At 47.5% G+C, this 21283-nt stretch overlaps 1 protein-coding gene across 1 annotated transcript in view; it reads right to left on the bottom strand.

Annotated features, from left to right (window-relative positions):
* Positions 1–15977: 15977 nt before the first annotated feature.
* si:dkey-13p1.4 (transmembrane protein 151B) overlaps positions 15978–21283 on the bottom strand; it is a 39550-nt gene continuing 34244 nt past the window's right edge. The window contains exon 2 of the mRNA XM_055640871.1: positions 15978–19358. Within this exon, the coding sequence (XP_055496846.1) occupies positions 17919–19358 (1440 nt within the window). The 3' untranslated portion in view covers positions 15978–17918. The remainder of the gene's footprint in view (positions 19359–21283) is intronic.

The raw sequence follows: 21283 nt of genomic DNA, 5'->3' as shown, positions 1-21283 counted from the left end.
ACTCCTATCCAAAGATCGTTGCTCCTATCATTGCTTTGGCCATGGCGTCCACGTCTACTAGTGTTGCATACTGCTCTGCTGTAAATTGCTTCAATCGCCAATGTAGGCGACCCGACTTGTCTTTCTTCAGGTTCCCCATTAAGAAGGAAAGGTAAGAAAACATTTATTACTTTCTGTGGTATATTGAAATTTTTATTTAGCCTGTTCAAGCTCTCACTGTAGGTTAGATCATAGAGCTCAGATAGTCGAGTCCTCGTGGCAACATCCTCTTAAAAATCCTCTCCTCAAGAGCATTTTAATTCCGCCTCTTTCTTCCTCTCTGTTATTTAATTCAGAATAAGAACATATTGACTCTTGTTTTGTACTGAGAATGTTATTAAGCTTGCCCAAACTCTCACTATAGCTCAGAACTTAGAGCGGAGCGCTCCCCTTTGTTTCAGGTACAGTCTTTTGTATTGTATTGTATTGTATTCAAATTTATTGTCATTGTCTCAATTTGAGACAACAAAATGAATTTCCCTTACAGGCAGTATCATTAAAAAAATCACAAAGAAATAATAAAAATAAATAATAAATAAATAATAAAACATATTAAAAATAAAATTGAAATTGAATTAAAATTTAAAAAAAGCACAAACACAGAAAGTCCACGACACAACATAACATAAATGGCACCAAGGTGAGGAAGGCACCATAGTCCAGCCAGCCTCCCCTCCGTGTTCATCCGTGGTCGGGGCCTTCCGAGCACCCGCAGTCGCCGCCCCGGGTGGCCCGATGTTCAGGCCCTCACGCCGGGCTGGTGGAACGCCGACGCCGAACCCCGACGGTGAGCATCCTCCTCCTCAGCGGCCCGGACCTCCTGATCAGCCGCCTCCCGCTGCCGGAGTCTGCAGCTCCTGAGTCCGCAGGCCGAGCCGGGCAGAGTCACAGGACCCCGCGTTGTTAGTCAGCGCCGCCCGCGTTGGGAGCTCCGCAAACCGCAGCTCCATGATGTTGGTGCAGCAGGTCCAGCACTCCGGGCTCCAGACGGCGACCCCCGGTAAGGCATCGCCAGCCCCGCGATGTTCCAGCGCTGTCCCGCCGCTGCTGGAGCTCCGGTCGATCCCGGCAGGAAAGGCCGCGCCAATCCAGGTAGGTAGGCCGCTGTGGGGGGAGGGCGAGGACGCGACTCGAATAATAGTCGCGTCCTCACCAGGAAGCGGCTGAAGTACGGTATCCCCCGCACCGTGCCCTCTTCCCCCACATAAAAACACCAAAAAAAACACAAAAAAATACACTTTTACATAACTAAATAAACAAAAAAACAAAAAGATACCGGGCTGTAGGTGGAGGCTGCTGGCACCAGCGCCACCGGTGGTATTGTACCACCGGAAGTACAATACCGGTGGTAATCAAGTCCTCATGGCAACATACTTGTAAAAATCTTCTCCTGAAGAGCATTTTCTTTCTTCCTCTCTGTTATTTAATTCAGAATATTGAGATAAAACAACCATTACAGACCGATCTCATTCCACTCTCTGGCTAGTGGAAAGACCAAACCCATTTTATTGTTGAAAAACAATTCCATAGACACAAAAATACATTAAGGAATATTCCAAGAGTTGAGCAACTGGAATCTCCATATTGCTATGTTTTTCCCAAATATCGTAGTTGTGAACAGTCTGATCAAATGAATTACAAGTTTAATACAAACATCAACTCAAAAACAGCACAGAAAAAAAAGAAAATTAAAAAAACAATAAAAAACGAAAATTAACAGAATTATAATTTACTAGACCAAGTGCAGACCCGTTGGGTCTGCTCCCCCAATGGTGTGATCCCCCAACCCAATATTCCACCATGCACCCGTCTCCTCCAACGGAACTGAACCCGTTCCCAAATGTAAGATTCCAGCACTCCCCGGCCTCCCTCAGCAGTGGATTTTTAAAAAAATCCAATTTCACCTCCCCTGCCTGCTGCAGCAGTTCCAATTGCAATACCAATTGGCCCTCCCCCTCATGTTGAAGCACTTGCTGTGATATCCCATTGAGGTGAAAAGTTCAGAGTGTTCCTGTCTTGCAACTTTGTTTTGAAGTGTGTTGGAAGCTGATAGGAAGGAGCAGCGAATCAAAAGGCAGAAAGGCAGCCGGACGCCAGGTGGCAGGCGGCAGCCACATAGTTTTAATATATAATAGATAGATAGATAGATTGACATATTAATCATTAACAAAAAATAGCAGAATTATGAATTAACAGAATTATGAATAATGGGTCTAACACTATATCACAAACACAAACTGTTCCCCCGCAACACTGATTACACTGCGAGAGGGATTTACAAAGTTGGGTCGGGTCCGGTTTCGATGAAAAGGCTGACGTTCCTCTCCGTAGCGTACTACACATCAGCCCATTGGTTTTAACAGGAGTGCACTATCTTGTTTGCTAAAAGATCTTTGGGAGAAAGTGTACAGTTAATTACCGCATCCTTAATGATAATGATGCACAGAGGGATCTTGGGGTCTATGGATTTGTTCAGAAAAGGTTATATAAACTACTAGACCAAGTGCAGACCCGTTGGGTCTGTTCCCCCAACGTGCGGTTGTGGGGGGGGGGAGGCGGCATGCAGCGTCACACACACTAACTATTCCCCCCCCCCGCACGCTAATTACCCCCCTTGATATTATATTAATATTATTAATTTGCTCCTTTTACCCCATAACCACCCTATCTACTGACGCATAGCCCCCAACTTGCAGTCACATCTAGAGGGGGGGGGGGGGCAGTGGTTAGAGAGTGAGGGCAGAGAGAGAAGGGGCAGAGACAGAGAGAGAGAGACAGAGACAGAGAGAGGGCAAGAGGGATGGGGGGTGGAGAGGAGGAGAAGAGGGAGGTTGGGAGAGGGGAAAGGTGTGGGAGGAGGGGAGGAGAGAGGGTGAGAGTGAGGGGGAGAGAGGGGGGTGCTGAGAGGGGGGTGAGGGGGAGAGGTGGGGAGCAGGGAGGGGGAGGGAGGGTGGAGGGAAAAGGGTAGGGGTGTGTGGAGGGGAGGGGGTTTAGGGGAGGGAGGGAGGGTGAGGGAGGCGATGGAGGGGAGGAGGGGAGAGAGAGAGGTGGAGAGAGGGGGAGAGAAAGTGTGTGCTGAGAGGGGGTGAGGTGAGGGGAGGGGGAGAGGTGGGGAGTAGGGAGGGGGAGGGAAGGGGGTAGGGGTGTGTGGAGGGAAGGGGGTTTAGGGGAGGGATGGTGGGGGAGGGGGATGGAGGGGAGGAGAGGGAGAAAAAGTGGGGAGAGAGAGAGAGAGAGGGGGGGTTAGGGGGGAGGAGAGGGGGGGAGGAGAGAGGGGGGGAGGAGAAGGGGGGAGGGAGGGAGAGGAGGGGAGGGGGAGAGGAGAGGGGGGAGAGGAGAGGGGGGGAGAGGAGAGGGGGGGGAGAGGAGAGGGGGGGGAGAGGAGAGGGGGGAGAGGAGAGGGGGAGAGGAGAGGAGGGGGGGGAGGGAGGAGAGGGGGGAGAGAGGAGGGAGGGAGAGGAGAGGGAGGAGAGGAGGGGGGGGAGAGGAGAGGGGAGGAGAGGGAGGGGGAGAGGAGAGGGGGGGAGGAGAGGGGGGGAGGAGAGGGGGGGAGAGGAGGGGGGGAGAGGAGGGGGGGAAGAGAGGAGAGGGGGAGAGAGGAAAGGAGGAGAGGAGGGGGGGGTGATGCGGAGAGGGGGAGATAGAGAGAAGGGGAGAGAGAGAAAGGGAGAGACAGGGGGGGAGAGAGAGAGAAAGAGAGAGGGATAGGGAGAGAGAGAGGTGGGAGAGAGAGAGGAGGGGGGAGAGAGAGAGAGAGAGAGAGAGGGTGCCTTTTTACTTCAACCCAAACAACCATTTGCAGGCAGTGCTTTTTTCCCTCAAACTAACCATATTTTCATTTTCAAACCACATTATGTGTACTCACAGCTGTGGAGACATTTGTTCAGTGTTATTCAGAGCTCTGATTGAGGCACACCACTTGCAGAGACTGATTGAGGCACACCACTTCCTGGTTTTATAGTCCCTCCCCCTCCCTCCAGCGGGGGCAGCAGAGAGAATGGGGAATTTTGTAAAAACATTAATATCCCTGTCATTTCTCATCGACGGGAAAAATCCTCAGTACACATGCGGCAGAGGGGGCCTCTGAGCGAGGTGGTCAAAAATGACGGCCGTAGGTGGCGGCGTTCTCTCGGAAATCACAGCACAGAAGGCTAAAAGCGGTCAAGAACAGAGATTTAGTAATATAGATATTCTTGCTATTGAGGGAATGCAGCGTAGGTTTACAAGGTTAATTCCCAGGATGGCGGGACTGTCATATGCTGAGCGAATGGAACGGCTGGGCTTGTACACTCTGGAGTTTAGAAGGATGAGAGGATATATTATTGAAACATATAAGATTGTTAAGGGTTTGGACACGCTGGAGGCAGGAAACATATTCCCGATGTTGGGGGAGTCCAGAACCAGGGGCCACAGTTTAAGAATAAGGGGTAAGCCATTTAGAACGGAGATGAGGAAACACTTTTTCACACAGAGAGTTGTGAGTCTGTGCAATTCTCTGCCTCAGAGGGCAGTGGAGGCCGGTTTTCTGGATACTTTCAAGAGAGAGCTAGATAGGGTTCTTGAATATAGCGGAGTCAGGGGATATGGGGAGAAGGCAGGAAAAGGGTACTGATTGGGGATGATCAGCCATAATCACATTGAATGGCGTGCTGGCTCGAAGGGCCAAATGGCCTACTCCTGCACCTATTGTCTAAACCATTCATATAAACCATTTTAACCCCTCTCTCTCCTCAAAGTGGGTGGATGTTAAAGCATTGTGTTACATTTCTTAAATAGACTTGGAAAAATATGGGTTCAGTCTTAACTGTTGCTTTTCACTTTGCGACTTTACCTGCCATTTCGTGACCAATCGTAAAATGTTTCAGCTATGAACATACCTTACTTGTGAGCCATTGGTGACCTGTAAACTTCCTTTCTGTGATCGCTGACTTGTTCTTAGTGTTAATAATATTAATAACATTGCTAATTTGCTCTCCCTGTCTTGCATTTCAAAGAGCGTGTGTCAGGTTTTGATTTTCCCAAGTGTAGATAACACAGCTCCTGTCAAATTAATTCTACCTCCTGTGAAATTGTAAATGGGGAAGATGGGCACAATCCATTCATTTTGATGAGGTTTTCTAATTATTTTAACACGTATCATCCTACGGTAGGTGGGTGGTCTCCTATCAGTCAGAACTGCTTCAGACCGTGAAAGAGACGATGAAGAAGCCCAGTTTGCACACCTTTCCCTCAATATTAATTAATCGTTGCTGCAACTTGCAAACCAGCATGCTCCTAATCCTGCCGCAATAACAGATCCAACATGTAGGAGTTGCTGAGAGATGATGGTCGGGGTTTTGCTACAGAAAGAAGAGTAAGACCAGTGGAGAGTAAATCAGAAGACATTTTCCAGTGGCTGCATGCCCTGTTACTGCACGTCGTGATGTTGCTCTGAGCTGCCCCGCTCCTCTGCAGCCCTGTCACCGTGGTGCCTCACCATGGATTCAGCACCAGCACTGGGGAAAGCTGGTGAAATCGCCGTATTTTTCTGCTAATTACCCAGCAGGAAAACCATGAAAATGTTGCCCCACCCATTGAAATGGAAGTGATTTTTTTTTAAGGCTAAACAATTGTAATTATTGCCAAACAACCTCTTCCACCAGGAAATTAGCTTTCACAAACATGGAATCTTAATTCTTCAGATTTTAGTTACTTGTGGATTTTTTTTCACTGATTAGATTTTGTCTCTGGTGTCTATATCCTTGACTTAAGCCAGTTTTCATTTCCCTCTATTTGTTCCACTTTCTGTGCTTTCCTGCTTCAGTTCCACAAACCTCCTAACCTTTGGATTGGTGGTACACAGTCGCAAGCAAGAGGCCAGGACTGAAATTGCACAGCAAGATAGTCTGATGAACAGCTGCAACATGCCTCAGTGATACTGTTTGAGGGGAATGTATTGACACCCGAGAAGGTCCCCTAGCTCTCCTTTTGAACAGAACCTTGAATCCTCTCACCTCAAAGCACAAGGGCAAGACAGCACCTTAATTTAACAATCCTAGCCTAGTGCAGCTGGATATCCTTAGCTGCTGCAGTGATGACGGCCCGTGATTTTGTGTTCAGTGTTCTGAAGTGATTAAATTAAGGGCCTGTCCCACTTTCCCGAGTTACGAATTCTCCCGCGTTTTCCCCTTGATTCAATCTCGGACATGCCAGCCTTAGGTACTCGGGGCTATTTTTTTTACTCGTGGACATTTTTCAACATGCTGAAAAAATGTCCCAACTTACCTGATGCCCCGAGTACTTACGGCTGGCATTACGAGCCGCTACGAAAATATCTACGGACTCCTACGGAATTGCTACGGACATTCTCCGAGTTTGAATCAAGGGATAACTCGGGAAAGTGGGACAGGGGCTTTAGTTCAGATCGGGTTAGTTTATTGTCACGTGTACCGAGGTATAGTGAAAAACTTACTTGTTTGTGAGCTAGCTAGTCAGTGTACAGGCTATACGTGATTATAATCAAGCCATCCACAGTGTATAGAGTAGAGTTGTAAAAGAGTGGAGCGATTGTAATGAACGATTGCAGATCCACTTCTGGGATGAGCATGTCTTCTCCACCATCTTGGGTGATGTGCCATGTGAAGCTCCATGATTTTTTATGTCAGAGGCACGGGCAATGGCAGTTTTTCACAGATAATAGGTTCAGTTATCCATTGCTGCCTGTCTAAATTTCCCATGGCCATTTCACCTCATACCCAAGATAGACACAAAATGCTGGAGTAACTCAGCGGGTCAGGCAGCATCTCTGGAGAGAAGGGATAGGTGATGTTTCGGGTCGAGATCCTTCATCGTCAGCCTGTCCCGCTGAGTTACTCCAGCACTTTGTGTCTATCTTCTGTGTAAACCAGCATCTGCAGTTCCTTCCTTCTGGTATCCAACTGGTTTATGGTCTGCTAGGGTCCAAAGCAAGATAACCTATTCCACCTGCCCTAGTAAGTGATATGCCATCTGTGACAGACCCTTGAACTTTTTTTATCTGCACCGTCTGTGGCTACAACATTATATTCTGCAAACTGTTTACTTTCACTTTCTACGTCTCCTGTGTTCTCGGGTATGGTTTGATTATACTCATGTACAGGGGTGGAAGATTGCAACCTTCACGTGGTCCGCCCTGTTTCGACTAATGCAATCAATTCGACGTGCACAAACGGAAGATCAAATAGAACAAGTTGTCCAACAACTTTAGGCTGTGCACGCCACACGAAAGAAGAAGACTCATGTACAGCATTCTTTACATGGATAGGGCGTAAAACATCCAGGTAATTTTCCACTGTATCTCAGTGCAGGTGACAATAACAAACCAATACGAAACCAATTAAACCTATTGAAGCCCTGATTCCCTGAAAGGTTGGGAATGGGAGCATGAGGAGTATTCCACTCTGGCACACTAGACTGACAGGTAATCCCCCCCTCCCTCCCCCACCCCACCTCCTCCCTTTCCTTTGGTGGAGATCAGCAAACTCAGCACAGATGTGAGTGCAAAATCAGGGGCTTCTGAAGGACTGCTGTGCTGAAGGAGAACAGCATCTTTCAGATGAGGTGCTAAAGTGAGGGCCATCAAAATCTCTGATGGATGCCAAAATAGCTGTAACCACTCCTGGCTAATATTTACCCTTAGTCATCAGCACTAAAAACAGATGACTTGGCCATCAATTATTTGCTGGTACTATTGCAACGTTTAAGAAACATTTAGACAGGTACAAAGATAGGGTAGGTTTAGAGGGATATTGGCCAAACACCGGCATTTGGGACAAGAGTAGACGGGACATGTTGGTCGGTGTGGGCTGTGTGACTCTGACAATAGAGAACACTGTAAACACTCAGTGTGTCAGGCAGCATCTCAGGAGAGAAAAATAGATTTTACATTTCAGGTCATTAACCATTTAATAGGTTAATGGTTTCTAACTTTTCCCAAATCCAAAGTTATTGACCTGGACCATTAACTCTGTTTCACTTTCCCCCAGAAATGCAGGCGGTCTTGCTGAACATTCCCAGTGTTTGTTTTTGTTTCAGATTTCCAGTATCTGCAATATTGGTTCTGCTTTGGGATCTGCTCATTAATTCAGTACGGTTTGTCGGAGCTGCCTGTGCAGAGATCGACCACATTACAGCTGTGACTACACTTTAAAGGCACTTAATTGCCTGTTATGCATTAGGGAGAGCCTGAGGTTTACTACGGGCCATGTATACATTTAAATCTGTCAGTGGTTTACTGTTTGCTAATCCACCCCGCAGTGCAGGGGGGAACCTAAGGTCACATTTCCATTGCTACTTAGGATCCAGGAGATTGTCAGTGGACATGGGGACTTGATGATCTGGAGGGTGGAAATCTGTCACCTCAGTCTCAGCAAATTTCCTGCCATTTGTGACCTATTGTGCCACCTGGTGGCACCTAGTCTCAAATGTATATGTTAATCTGGTGATACAATTCAGTAAAGAGAACACCCTGCATATTTATAACCACATGAAACCGGAAATTGGGGCTAGGTCTAAGAACGAAGTAATGAAGAGGAACAGCGTAGTCAAAGAAAATTGAATATGGAGAAGGATTTAAAAGGGGGGGAGAAGAAGCAGTCTGAAGAAGGGTCTTGACCTGAAATGTCTGCAGTCTGAAGGTCTCGACCCGAAATGTCACCTATCCCTTTTCTCCTTTCCTGACCCGCTGAGTAACTCCAGCTTTATGTGTCTACCTGAAGAGGCATTGGGTTCTAGGGAAGAGGCCGTAAGGTGTAAGAACAAGGGAATGCACAAGAATCAGACTGTGAGCTTTCAGAGGATTTTTGGGCTGGGATTTGCGAGCAATGTAAAAAACACACCCACATATTACCATGCGCATTCTCAGTGCTCCCAAACAACTTTAAAACAGTCACCTCGTTTTGAGGCACAGTCAGTGTTGTATTGTAGGAAATGTGACAAATCTCATTGCACTCAAGACCCCAGCAACACAGATGAGAAAATCCTTCTTTCAGTTCCCAGTGAGCCATGTATGGCAGCAGGTCCCGCTGAGCTGCCTGTGGCCATCCCCCGACACTAGACCTGGCTCCCTCGCCCGCCACAGAGGGTGGTGAATCGGAGGGTGGTGTGCATTGCCGCAGAAGATTGATATTTGATCAATGGATATTTTTAAGGCAGAGATCGATAGATTCTTGATTAGTAGTGGTGTCAGGGGTTATGGGGAAAAGGCAGGAGAATGGGGTTATGAGGGATAGATCAGCCATGATTGAATGGCGAAGTGGACTTGATGGGCCGAATGGCCTAATTCTGCTCCTATCAGTTATGAACTATGGAACCAGGAGAGGGAAGCTGCCGAGCCTGGCCCCTTGTTCACCACCGAAAACTGGTTAACAGAGAGGAGGGAGTCGGTGATGGCGGCGAACCCTGGACAAAGGGCCCATGGGGATCTTACCTTCTTCGTCCTCAAGGTGGGCTGCGGGACATGAAGGTTGAAGCCGAGGCATAAAGGTTGAAGATGGCCAGGCGAGGAGAGGGACATCAGTTCGCGGGACGACTGGATGGAGGCGAAGGCTGCAATGGGCCTTTATTCCAGCTGCAGCTGGGACTATTAAATGGTGCCAGAATATGGCAATTCTTGCATATAGACGGTTTATTGTATTGGATGGTTTCTATGTATTATGTACTTATCCGGGGAATGTACTTATGAATGGCAATAATCTTACTGATCCGTATGCAAAAAAAAAAAAATTGCTGTACCTTGGTGCACACGATAATAAAGGAGTAATGGAACCTGTTGAGGGGTAATAGCAGTATGTTGGAGAGAACGTTTGTGAAGGGCCCTAATTATTATTCCAATTTACAGTGCAGGTGTCCTTCTGACTCAGCACTTTCAGCCCAGAAGCCCTCTGTGGATTCCAGCAATTCATTACTGAAGCAGTGATGCTGTGCTCTAAATGGCTTGATCCTGCTGGATAGCAAAGCACCACATGAGGAATAATGAGTTGCCTCTGCAACTCTGGGTGCATTGTTTATTCCTTAACATTTTGTGCCTGCTGATCTTTCTGTTGGGCTTCATGGAAACGGGACATGAGGCCAAGGAAGTGAAAGTCTGAATGGGATTGAGATGGAGTGACTGGATCTCCGGGGCCGTGATAACAGAAAGAAAGGAGGTGTCAGGAAAGAGGGGTTCGATCTCCTCAACATGAAGTCTGCATCTTAATTACAGCACTGATGGAAAGTTGCTGTGTCATCTGAAAATAGTGGGTGAACCCCTGGCAAAGGAAGGTTCTGTGGAAGGAGGTAGTAATTAAGTGGTAATATACCAAGGGGAGTTTGAGGCTACTGTAGGTGACAAATGAAGTCAAAGGTAGCATAAAGACAAAATAGAAAGCGTATAACATGGCAAAGATTATTGGGAAACTGGAGGATTGGGAAGGTTTTAAAAACTAACAAGGCAACTAAAAAAGCAATAAGGGGAGAAAAGATGAAGTATGAAGGTAGGTACACAATAAAGCTGGAGAAACTCAGCGGGTGCAGCAGCATCTGTGGAGCGAAGGAAATAGGCAACGTTTCGGGCCGAAACCCTTCTTCAGTGTGAAGGTAAGCTGACCATTAATATAAGAGAAGATACCAAAAGTGGTTACAGATATATAAGGAGTAAAAAGAGGCAAGAGTCGATTTGGACCATTGGAAAATGACACTAGTGAAGTGGTTATAGGGAACAAACAATTTGCAGATGAACCGAATACTTTTATTGTGTCAGTCTTCACAGCAATGTGCAAGAAATTCAAATGAGTCATGGGGCAAAAGTGAGTGCAGTCACTGTTACAGCAGATGAGGTGCTTGGGAAACTGAAAGATCTAAAGGTAGATAGGTCACCTGGACCTGATGAACTACACCCCAGGGTCCTGAAAGAGATAGCTGTAAGGATTGTGGAGGCATTAGTAGTGATCTTTCAAGAATCACTAGAGTCAAGGTTTGTTCCAGAGTGTGCCGTAGAGTTGCTGCTTTACAGGGCCAGAGACCCGGGTTCGATTCTGACTACGGGTGGTGGTCTGTATAGAGTTTATACATTCTCCCCATGACCTGCGTGGGTTTTCCCCAGGAGTTCTGGTTTCCTCCCACTACAAAAATGTACAGGTTTGTAGGTTAATTGGCTTGGTAAAATTGTAAATTGTCCCTAGTGTGTATAGGATAGTGTTAGTGTGCGGGGATCGCTGATTGGCGCGGAGTTGGCGGGCCGCAGGGCCTGTTTCCTCGTTGTATCTCTAAACTAAACTAAAAAACATGCTTGAGAAGGGAGTGAGGCAAAAGAAAGGAAATAATAGGCCAGTTAGTCTGACTTCTGTGGTGGGTAACATTTTAGAGTTCATTATTAAAATTGAGGTTTCAGGATGGAAACGCATCATAAAGTAGGCCAAAGTCAGCATGGTTTTGTTAAGGGGAAATCTTACCTAAAAAATATGCTCGTTTTTTTTGAGGAAGCAAGCAGGATACTTGGATTTTCAGGTGTTTTCAGAAGCTCTTCAATATGGTGCCACACATGAGATTGCTAAACAAGACAGGAGCCCATGGTATTGGAGGGAAGGTACTGGCATAGATAGGTGATTGGCTGACTGGCAGAAAGCAAGAGGTGGGAATAAATGGAGCCTTTTTTGGTTGGCTGCCAGTGACTAGTGGTATTCTGCTGGGGTCGGTTTTGGGTCCTGCACTTTTCATTTTATATGTTAATGATCTGCATGAGAAAATTGAAGGCTTTGTGGCAGAGTTTGCAGATGATATAAAGATAGGTGGAGGGGCAGGTAATGTTGAGGACGCAGGGAGGCTGCAAAAGGACTTGGAGAGTTTGGGAGAGCGGAAAAAGAAGTGGTATATGGAATACAGCGTAGAAAAGTGTAAGGTCTTGCACTTTGGCAGAAGGAATAAAGGGAGATGACTCCGAAATTGGAGGTGCAAAGGAACTTGGGAGTGCTAGCGCAGGATTCCCGGGAGGTTAATTTGCAGGATGAGTCAGCAGTAAGGAAGACAAATGCAATGTTAGCATTCATTTTGAGGGGACTAGAATATAAAAGCGAGGACGTAATGCAGAGGCTTTATCAGGCCACATTCAGAATATTGTGGGCAGTTTTGGGCTCAATATCCAAGGATGGATATGCTGGCTTTGGAGAGTGTGTGGATGGGGAAGAAAGCCGAGTGAGACCATGGGATTTTGCAGTGGAGCAGTGGAAATGTAGAAACAAGAAACTGCAGATACTAGTTAAGTGTCCCCTTTAGGAAAAAAATGCTTTGTAATGACTTGGCACTAATGTTAACCTTATGGCCCAACTTCTCTTGATTTCCTCAGGAGGGGAAACAGTGCCACTGATTCCTCTCCCCCCCCCAATTAATTCCTTCCAACATTTGAAAATAGTGACTGGAACTTGCAACTTTCAGATGTCCTTCTCCATTCCCCTGCTGCCTGTGTGGCATTAACCTGGTTTTCTGCTCTCAAATGCACTGCCACCTGTCCATGCATCATTGTTCCACTCCCAGCTATGATCTGCCGTCTGGTCCAGCAATCTGCAGTTCCTCTTGAGGTAGTAACTCTGTGTGTATCTTAGTGCAAAACACTCCACCCCCACATTGCCACCCATCCACCCACACTGATTTCACCTGTCTAAAACCCACCTTCTTCCCTGGGAAATCAATTCTTGCCATCTCTAGTCCCCCGACTATTACAACCCTTCCTCACATGTTGAATCATTGCTTTCTCATTTACCATCTATCCTCTCCCAATGATCCACCACTCTAATCCCCGCCCTCTCCCCAGCCGCACAACAAACCTCTCCTCCTGTCTAAACTCTCACTTATGCCAATTCCAGCAGCTCTCTCTACCCATTCTCAGCACTGCCCTGCTGTCTCCCTGATACCACCCTCTCCTTGCCTTCAAACACTGAACTGTGCCCAGTCACTCCTTTACCCCTTTTGGTCACCACTCTCTCCCAATTTCTTTCTTTCTGACAAACCCGCCTCTGCCACAAGTCAACTCTGCACTCTCCTCAGTACTACCCCCCAAAAGACTCATTCCCTTTCCTTGCTCCTCCTCTCCTAACAGGCCACCCCACACAGGGTTTCTAATGGTACCCCTTCCCGTTGATTACTCTGCCCACTCCTTCCTCATTCACACTCTCCGTATCCACTGGCATATTTCCCTGTTAGCCCCCCTATTTCCAACCCTATCCTCACTGGTAAGCTGCCCCTTCACCCTTCTCGTCATAACTCCACTGCTCACAGCCCACACTCTCCTCTTGGTTACACATACTTTCTCCTCAATGGTCATACCTCACACTCTTCTCTGCATAACACCCACCTTCTCCCATTGACAACCTGTCTCTGCCTTGCTGCTCCCGTTGCCCTCTATGTGTGGCCACCTGTTTCCCTTTCAGTAGTCCCACCGTTTCTCACTAGCTTGCCCGCACCCCACCGGGACCCCCTCACTTTTTCCTTCCCGCTCCTACTTTTTCCACCTGGCCTCATCGCCATCTTCCCAAGGCTACTCTGCCCCTCTACCTTAGTCTCCCCACCTTCTCCACTGGCAATCCTATCCCATCCCTCACTGTGGCTACCTAATCACTTCCTTCCACACTTCCATCCATATTTAGTACAACCTTTCTGATAATTGGGAAGTGAAGGCTGGTATTGCTTTATGACTACTTTAACTCCTTGCATGTAGGATAGTCCTGCCTAGCAGACAACTTCCTACATCTGTGGTGACACCCCAACTCCACATGATGGCAACCCACTGAAAGGCGACTCGAGAGTTTGATTTCAATTTTTTTTTATTCCAACAGTATCATTAAGAAAGTGACAGTCGTACGCCAAGGGTTAGTGGGGGGGGGGGTGCGGTAGGGGATGAGCAGGAAGACAATGGACCCACCAGCCAGGAGCAGTTACTGAGGGACTGCTAGTCCACACTGCAGACAAACACGAGACACAAAGCATTCAGATGCTCCGGCATCACTCTGCCTCCTTGGGCCCTCTTCTTGACATCCGTGGCAAGGTTTTTGTTTGCATAGTTAGTCCCAGTTCAATATTCCACAGTGTTAACAGTCAAAGGTATAAAGGCTTTGCAAACGTAGATTGGGAAAAGTGGACAAGGTCAGCCTACTGCAGTGGGGGAAGGGGAGGGTGGCAGGATGTAGAACTCACTCCTTGCACCTTCAAAGATTCAGCATGTCATTGAAAAATCTCCAAAGTCTTGTTTCTATCCACAAACCGCATAGACCAGACACACCAGGTTAAGAGTTCTCAATTTGCTTCCTAACCCCTTCCTAAACTCCTCACTGGAAGGTGGTTCCCCTTGGACCATGTGGCTTCTAACAGGGCTGCTGATTAGAGGCTGACAGTAGGCTGTTTAATTGCAGGCACTATTACAGCTGAGCTGCATTCTGCCCTTGTTTGACCTCCACACGTGAAGCAGTCGTGGAGTTCATTGGCCCACTCAATTCCAGCAGTTGAGAGTGCATTCAGAGTGAAATTTCCCTGTGGCATGGAGGATTTGGATTTGAAACCATGTTTGGGACATGAGCATAAAACCCAGTCTGGCATAAAGGGAGTGCTGCATAGTCTGAGGTACCATTTCTCAGAGGAGATATTAAACAGACAGGCTGTCAGTGAAGTATTACAGATGCCTTGGCATTATTCAGTTAAGAGCTGGTGAGTTCATCTTGGTATAGGTGGCGATTATGTAACCTTCAATCATGGGTGAAGTAGTGCAGCGATTAAGTTATTGAACTAACACCAGATGTCTGGACTAACATCAGACGCCAGAACCAATAATCTGGAGAAACGTGTTTAAATCACATCTCAGCAACCGTGGTGTTTAAACTGGTGTCATAAATAAATAAATCGATCCGGGATTCAAACAAAAGTTGCATCAGTAACGGTAACCGTGGAACAACCAGACTTATTAAAAAACATACCTGTCACACTAATGTCCTTCAAGGAAGAAACCAATATTTATGTACTTTCAGCTCCACCATCTGCTCTCCGAAGTGGCTGAATATGCCATTTATTTGAGGGGGTGATTATTGATGGGTATCAACTGCTGGCATTTCCGGTGTTATATTCACATGTTGTAAAGAAAATGTATTTGTCATGACTAGTTGGCTGTCCACACCTTGCTGCATGCAAAGCCTTGCTATAAAACATTAACATTTGCTCTCTTTTGATTCCACATGGTCAGGTGCAGAACAAAGGATCAATTTATCTACATCTCAGCCTCTTAATTCATTTGAGGGCCAATTGCTCAAACAACTTCCAGGGACATTCCACTGAATCACCCAAGTAAGGACATGATGGGCAGTGTTCTACTCTGCTGCTTAATCAATTGCATTGTAGGGGGCACTGACTGATGTCATGTTAAAACCAAGGCCCAGGAAGGTTTTATACTGCCCTTTTCACATAGGCTGTCAATGAAATCATTGTTCTAATATCAGAAACTCCTCAGCTAACTGGTGTACAGCAAGATTCCACAAGAAGTAATGAATGGATGACCAGTCTTGAAGTGATGATGGTTGAGGGTTGATTATTAACAGGGGTAACATAGAGAGCTTAATTTTTTCCCTCCAAAATAGTGCCTTGTGAACATTTACATATTAATCAGGGTAAAAATGCACACAAAAAGATAGCAGATTCTGGCACGGCAGCACAGCACAGTTTTCACCAGAAGTCTTTGGGTCTGGTTTTGAGTCCAATGCTTCTTGCCCAAGGCTGCTTTCCACTGAACTGGCACACAGAGTCACAAACATTGCCATCCAAAGTTTGTTCACAAGAGATTAATGGATAATTCCAGAAGGCTTTGGGTTGACCTGCTTATGACTCCCGAGTAAGATAGTGGGAGGCCCAGTTAATCTTTCACTCAACCCACCGCCCCCCCCACCCCCACTCTCCTCTCCCTCCATTTCCAAATCTCCTGTAGCCACCCATTGTGCCACCTTTGCAACCAAAACTTCACTACCACTCAGCCCGGAAGAATAAACTGGTTACGATGGACACCTTTAGCTTGTTTAAATGAGCAAAAACTCAGCACCAAAACGAATATTCCACTAAATTGCTCATCCTTAAGGCCGTGAACTGTCTGCATCGCTGGTAACCGTTCTGTCACCTCTTGTTCCAACTCTGAAACAGGCTGTTAGGAGTTCCTCAAATTAGATCTTCATTTGCACTCCAAGTGCTCATTGGTTCCCTAAATATTCTTACTTAACAAAAATCTAAACAATCTGAACCCCAGGTCTTGAGAGTGGGAATTCTAAATGTTCACCTTTCCTGTGTAAAGCAGATTTTGGGGAGATGAAAGAACCAAGAGAAAGGCTATCATATCAACTCTAACAAGCTATCAAATGAGTTCATTATTTCTGGGCTGAACCAAAGCTCCGAAAATTATTTCTTTTTCAAATATATGCACAATTTATAAGCAGATATCAATCTTATTTAACAATAGATTTACAAATTGAACCCAGCTAATGTGTTGGGTTTTGCTACACCCTCTAGGAGTCACGAGGCCTCAGAGTGATGAGCCCAGACTGCAAAGATTTGAGATAGAAAAACATAATGTGACAAGATCGAATGGGCAATAGGAATAGGAACTTGAGCTTTTGATGTTTGAGGTGGATCTTAGAATCTTTATCAGATCTGTTCTTAACTAAGCTGAACTGCTGATTGGATTTGTTGCGTGCATTTTATTGTTATGATATCCTGATCTTGTGGTATTGTGACTGAGCTGTGACCCCATTCAGATAGGGGAATATCATACCACTGTGAACCAATGTTTCAATAGATGCATTACGATGGTGGATAGAGGAATATTATAACAGTGTGACCCACCCCCACCCTCCAAAGCCTCCATAGATGAAAGAACATTGTGCAAAATGACTGTATCCCGTCTATTTCCAATAATCTGTCAACCACATGTGTTAAAGAACAAAAGGATTGCAAGAGCAGCTTCTCCCTGTACAATGTTACACCACTGACACTCTGGGTTAAGTGTCCATCAGCCTGTTTGGTAGAACATATACCCAAGTCAGAACACCAACAAGCTGCTTGTTTGAATGTGTGTTGTCAGAAACATAGAAAATTGGTGCAGGAGGAGGTCATTTGGCCCTTCGAGCCAGCACCGCCATTCATTGTGATCATGGCTGATCATCCACAATCAGTAACCCGTGCCTGCCTTCTCCCCATATCCCTTGAGTCCGCTGGCCCTTAGAGCTCTATCTAACATCAGATGGTGCATTTCATTCATCGGCTTTGACCGAAACTCTTAGCTCCTCTGACTGCAGGAAGATACAAACTGCAAGTCTGCAAATTTACTTACCTTACCTCGTCTTCACCCGCCTATCGTTGAAAAGATTTTAACCGGAAAACTCCTGTCGGAATCTTTTGGGAGTTAGCATTTGGCAGCTTCTGAAAGAAATCCAGAAAGATCTGCCAGTCTTGTAACTCTTGGTGGAGTTCACCTCTGTTGAAGCTAAGCCATAAAACCAGCACTGACCAACCTCACAGCAGCATCCTAGAGAGATCACATCACATCATGGATGCAAACTGCACCTTTGGCGTGAAGAATCTTTCTAGGATTGAAATACATAACGACAGGTTTTTGATAAGAGGGGATCTGTGGACAGTAAGGGGGGTTAACATGAGGTTCTCACGAGCATGGTGAATGGAGGCAGGGAAGGTTGGAAAGGGTTGGAGAGATGGATCGCAGAACCTGGGGGCATCTAGACGAAGACGTGGCCGGATGAAGTAGATGCAGGAGGGGACAGGAGAAATGCTGAGGACCGCGAGGTTTGCAGGACATTACAGAGAGGAGAAGTGGGTGACAGCTCAGAGGAGGAAGGGAGAAGGGTGGGTCACAAGGATGTTTCCAGGCAGGAGTTCCGTCGGATGTAGTACCTGCGCCCGTCTCCCTCTCGGCCCTGGCAGGGCCGGTGGACGATGAGCACCGGGAAGAAGCGGGCGTCGTGGTAGTTGGGCGGGCTGTCGCTAATGGCCAGCTGGCTGGAGTAGGATCGGCAGTGGTCGTCGCGGCCGCGCTCGTCGATGTTGATGTTGATGTTGCTGCTGCGGCTCCGCCACAGGCCGGTGCGGCCGGACCCGTGCAGCCGGCACAGCGAGAAGCGGCTGGTGTCGAGCGAGAAGCGGGAGTGGCTGCGGCCCACGTTGCGGGAGAAGATGGAGGAGGAGCTGGAGCGGCCGTCGCAGTCGCCGGAGCGCACGATGCCGCAGGTGGAGTAGCCGTTGCAGATGGAGAGTGAGGCCAGGTCCATCAGCACGGCCTCCGAGTAGCTGGGGATGAGCTGGCGGTTGCTGCGGATGTGCCACTCCAGCTCGGTGCTGTCCACAGTGCCCACCCGGGCGGCCGGCGAGCACAGGCCCGCATCCTCGCTCGGCGTGGCGGCCGTCGTCGCCGCCGCGTACTCCAGGCCGAACAGCTTCTCCACGTGGTAGTGGACGTAGGCCGTGCGGTACTCGACCAACACCCGCAGCGGCCACGACAGCAGCAGCAGGCCGGCCGCCCAGAAGGCGTAGTGTGAGATGTACCAGGGCAGGCGGTCGGGGTGAGCGTACACCAGCAGGTAGTCCTTGAACTCCACGTTCTTCAGCTGCATGCCTTCGCGGGCCTCCATGTAGTCGTCCAGCCCCTCCACCTCGCTGAAGAAGTGCGCCCGCTGGTTGAGGTAACAGTTCTCCGACTCGGTATTGGCGAAGCTGAAGCACTTGGTGAAGCGCAGGCGGGTGGCCGGGTGGCGCTCCAGGCCCAGCAGCCGCTTGGAGACGTCGCGGACGCCGCAGCGGCCGTACTCGAACTCGGCCTCGGCCACATGCGTGTTGACCCGCTCATGGTACACCTGCGTGGTGGTGTAGGCGTCGCCGTTGCGGTAGCGGGTCACCTGGCGGGTCCGCCGCACGAAATGGTAGCTGATCGCCTTCCACCAGATGCAAGGGGTGGCCCGCTGCATGCGGCCGATGCGCTCGTACACGCTGTCGATGTCCGCCTTGTACTGCAGCTCGCTGCGGGCGTGGCAGTGCCAGCACTCCACCAGGTAGACCATGTAGAGCATGGCCAGGAAAGCCAGGGGGATGTACACGTACCCGTTGGAGCAGGGGCTGTCATGGTAGATCATGGACTTGCCCTTCAGGGAGCTGTCGAAGCTGAGTTTGGTGACCCGCGTTAACTGGCACCAGGCCACGGCCCCCAGGCAGCCGTACATCAGCAGCGAGAGGATCAGGCACTTCCAGTGTGACTCCCTGCACACAGAGGTACTCAGTGACTGCTTCGCTGGTCTCTGCTGCTCGTCGTCCATCCCAAGGAAGCAAAGGGAAACAAGAAATGAAGAAATGTTAACGTGGGAGGTAACCTTTTTAGATACAAGAGATAACCATATAACCATATAACAATTACAGCACGGAAACAGGCCATCTCGACCCTTCTAGTCCGTGCCGAATACATATTCTCCCCTAGTCCCATATACCTGCGCTCAGACCATAACCTTCCATTCCCTTCCCGTCCATATAACTATCCAATTTATTTTTAAATGATAAAAACGAACCTGCCTCCACCACCTTCACTGGAAGCTCATTCCACACAGCCACCACTCTCTGAGTAAAGAAGTTCCCCCTCATGTTACCCCTAAACTTCAGTCCCTTAATTCTCAAGTCATGTCCCCTTGTTTGAATCTTCCCTACTCTCAGTGGGAAAAGCTTGATGTGGAATGAATGCAGGGCATACCTCATCTAAAGCCCACACCCAATCTTGCGTTACAGTTTATGCTATCTATCATTCTACCCCACAGATTTTGAAGAGTGTCATAAATTAGTCCCAAAGAAAAACGGCCCCAAACACTGACCCTAAATTAGTTGACCCAAACCCATTTCTTCTGACAGTGTACATGGCCATGTGAACTTTGTGGAATCAAATATCACGTTTGATTACAAATACTGCTGATGATGGTCATCTGTAAGGAAAACATAAATTTCTGGAAACATTCAGAAAGTTAGTCGGCATCTGCATAGAGGCAAAACTGAGACATCGTAACTATTCACCTCAGAGGCACACAGCCTCTGATTATCTCTCCGTAAATTCATTAATCTTATTTTTTAAAAAACAGTCATTTTTTTTAGGATGAAGCATCATTGGCAAGGCTAGGATTTATTACCCAACCCTGACTGTCCTTGAGCAGATAATGCTGAGTTGCAGTCTTGAACTACAGTCATTATACCGGTGAAGGAACTCCTGAAATGCAGTTAGACAGCAAATTCCAGGAGTTTGCAGTGACAATGAAGGACTGGTAATATTTACGAGTCAGGAATGTGCAGGACATTGGGGGGGGTAACCTGCCTGGTGTCCCATGCACCTGTGACTGCTGATCCCCTTGGGTGGTAGTCACTAGTTTGGGAGGTGCTATCAGAGTAACCTGGGCGAGTAATTGCAGATCTTTTTGTGGACGGTTCATACTGCACCATTGGCAGTGGAAATTAATGCTTAGAATAATGGGTGTGGTTCCAGTTATGCAGGGTCATGAGTGCTGCTTTTTATGCTCATCCAAAAAACTGGAGAAAATTCCATCATGCTCCTGACTTGTGCATAGCAGATGGTAGAATAGCGTTGGTGTGTCATGGGGTGAGTCACTGACTACAGAGTAAATAGCATCTGACCTATGTTTGTAGCCAAGGGATTAATGTGGTTGATCCAATTTAATTTCTGGTCACTAGATTTGGAGGTAGGGCACTTGATGTTGACAATGACCCGGTGATGGACCTGGCCATTGTATTATAAAGATCTGTGATTAGATTATCTTTCTGGTTGGAGATGTTCATTATTATATAGTGTTACTTCACAGCCCATGCCTGAATTTTGACAAGGTCTTGCTGCATGTAGGTAGTGAAAAGGCAATCAGACCCACAGGCATCATGCCTTTCAGACCTGTATGATCCATTAACTGATGCTGACTGCCCACTTCCTGAGAGGGGAGAAGTCCAAAGCAGAAAATGTCTAGTTAATTTTGGTTCCCTCTGAAAGAACAGCCAACTCGTGCTGTCTGCTCTAGAATGAAGCATCCGGCGAGAACAAATATCCCGTGACACACCCCGTGAACCCAAGGAAACTCATCTAGTCAATAGAGAAAACCTGCAAACTCCACACAGCCAGCTCCCAAGATCAGGATTAAACCCAGGGTTCTGACGCTGTGAGGCATAACTTTACCAGCTGCGCCAC

Source organism: Leucoraja erinacea, chromosome 9 (assembly GCF_028641065.1).
Source record: "Leucoraja erinacea ecotype New England chromosome 9, Leri_hhj_1, whole genome shotgun sequence".
In the NCBI taxonomy this organism is placed as follows: Eukaryota; Metazoa; Chordata; class Chondrichthyes; order Rajiformes; family Rajidae; genus Leucoraja; species Leucoraja erinaceus.
The sequence above is the reverse complement of the archived record's forward strand: the minus strand, read 5'-3'. Positions and strand labels throughout refer to the sequence as shown.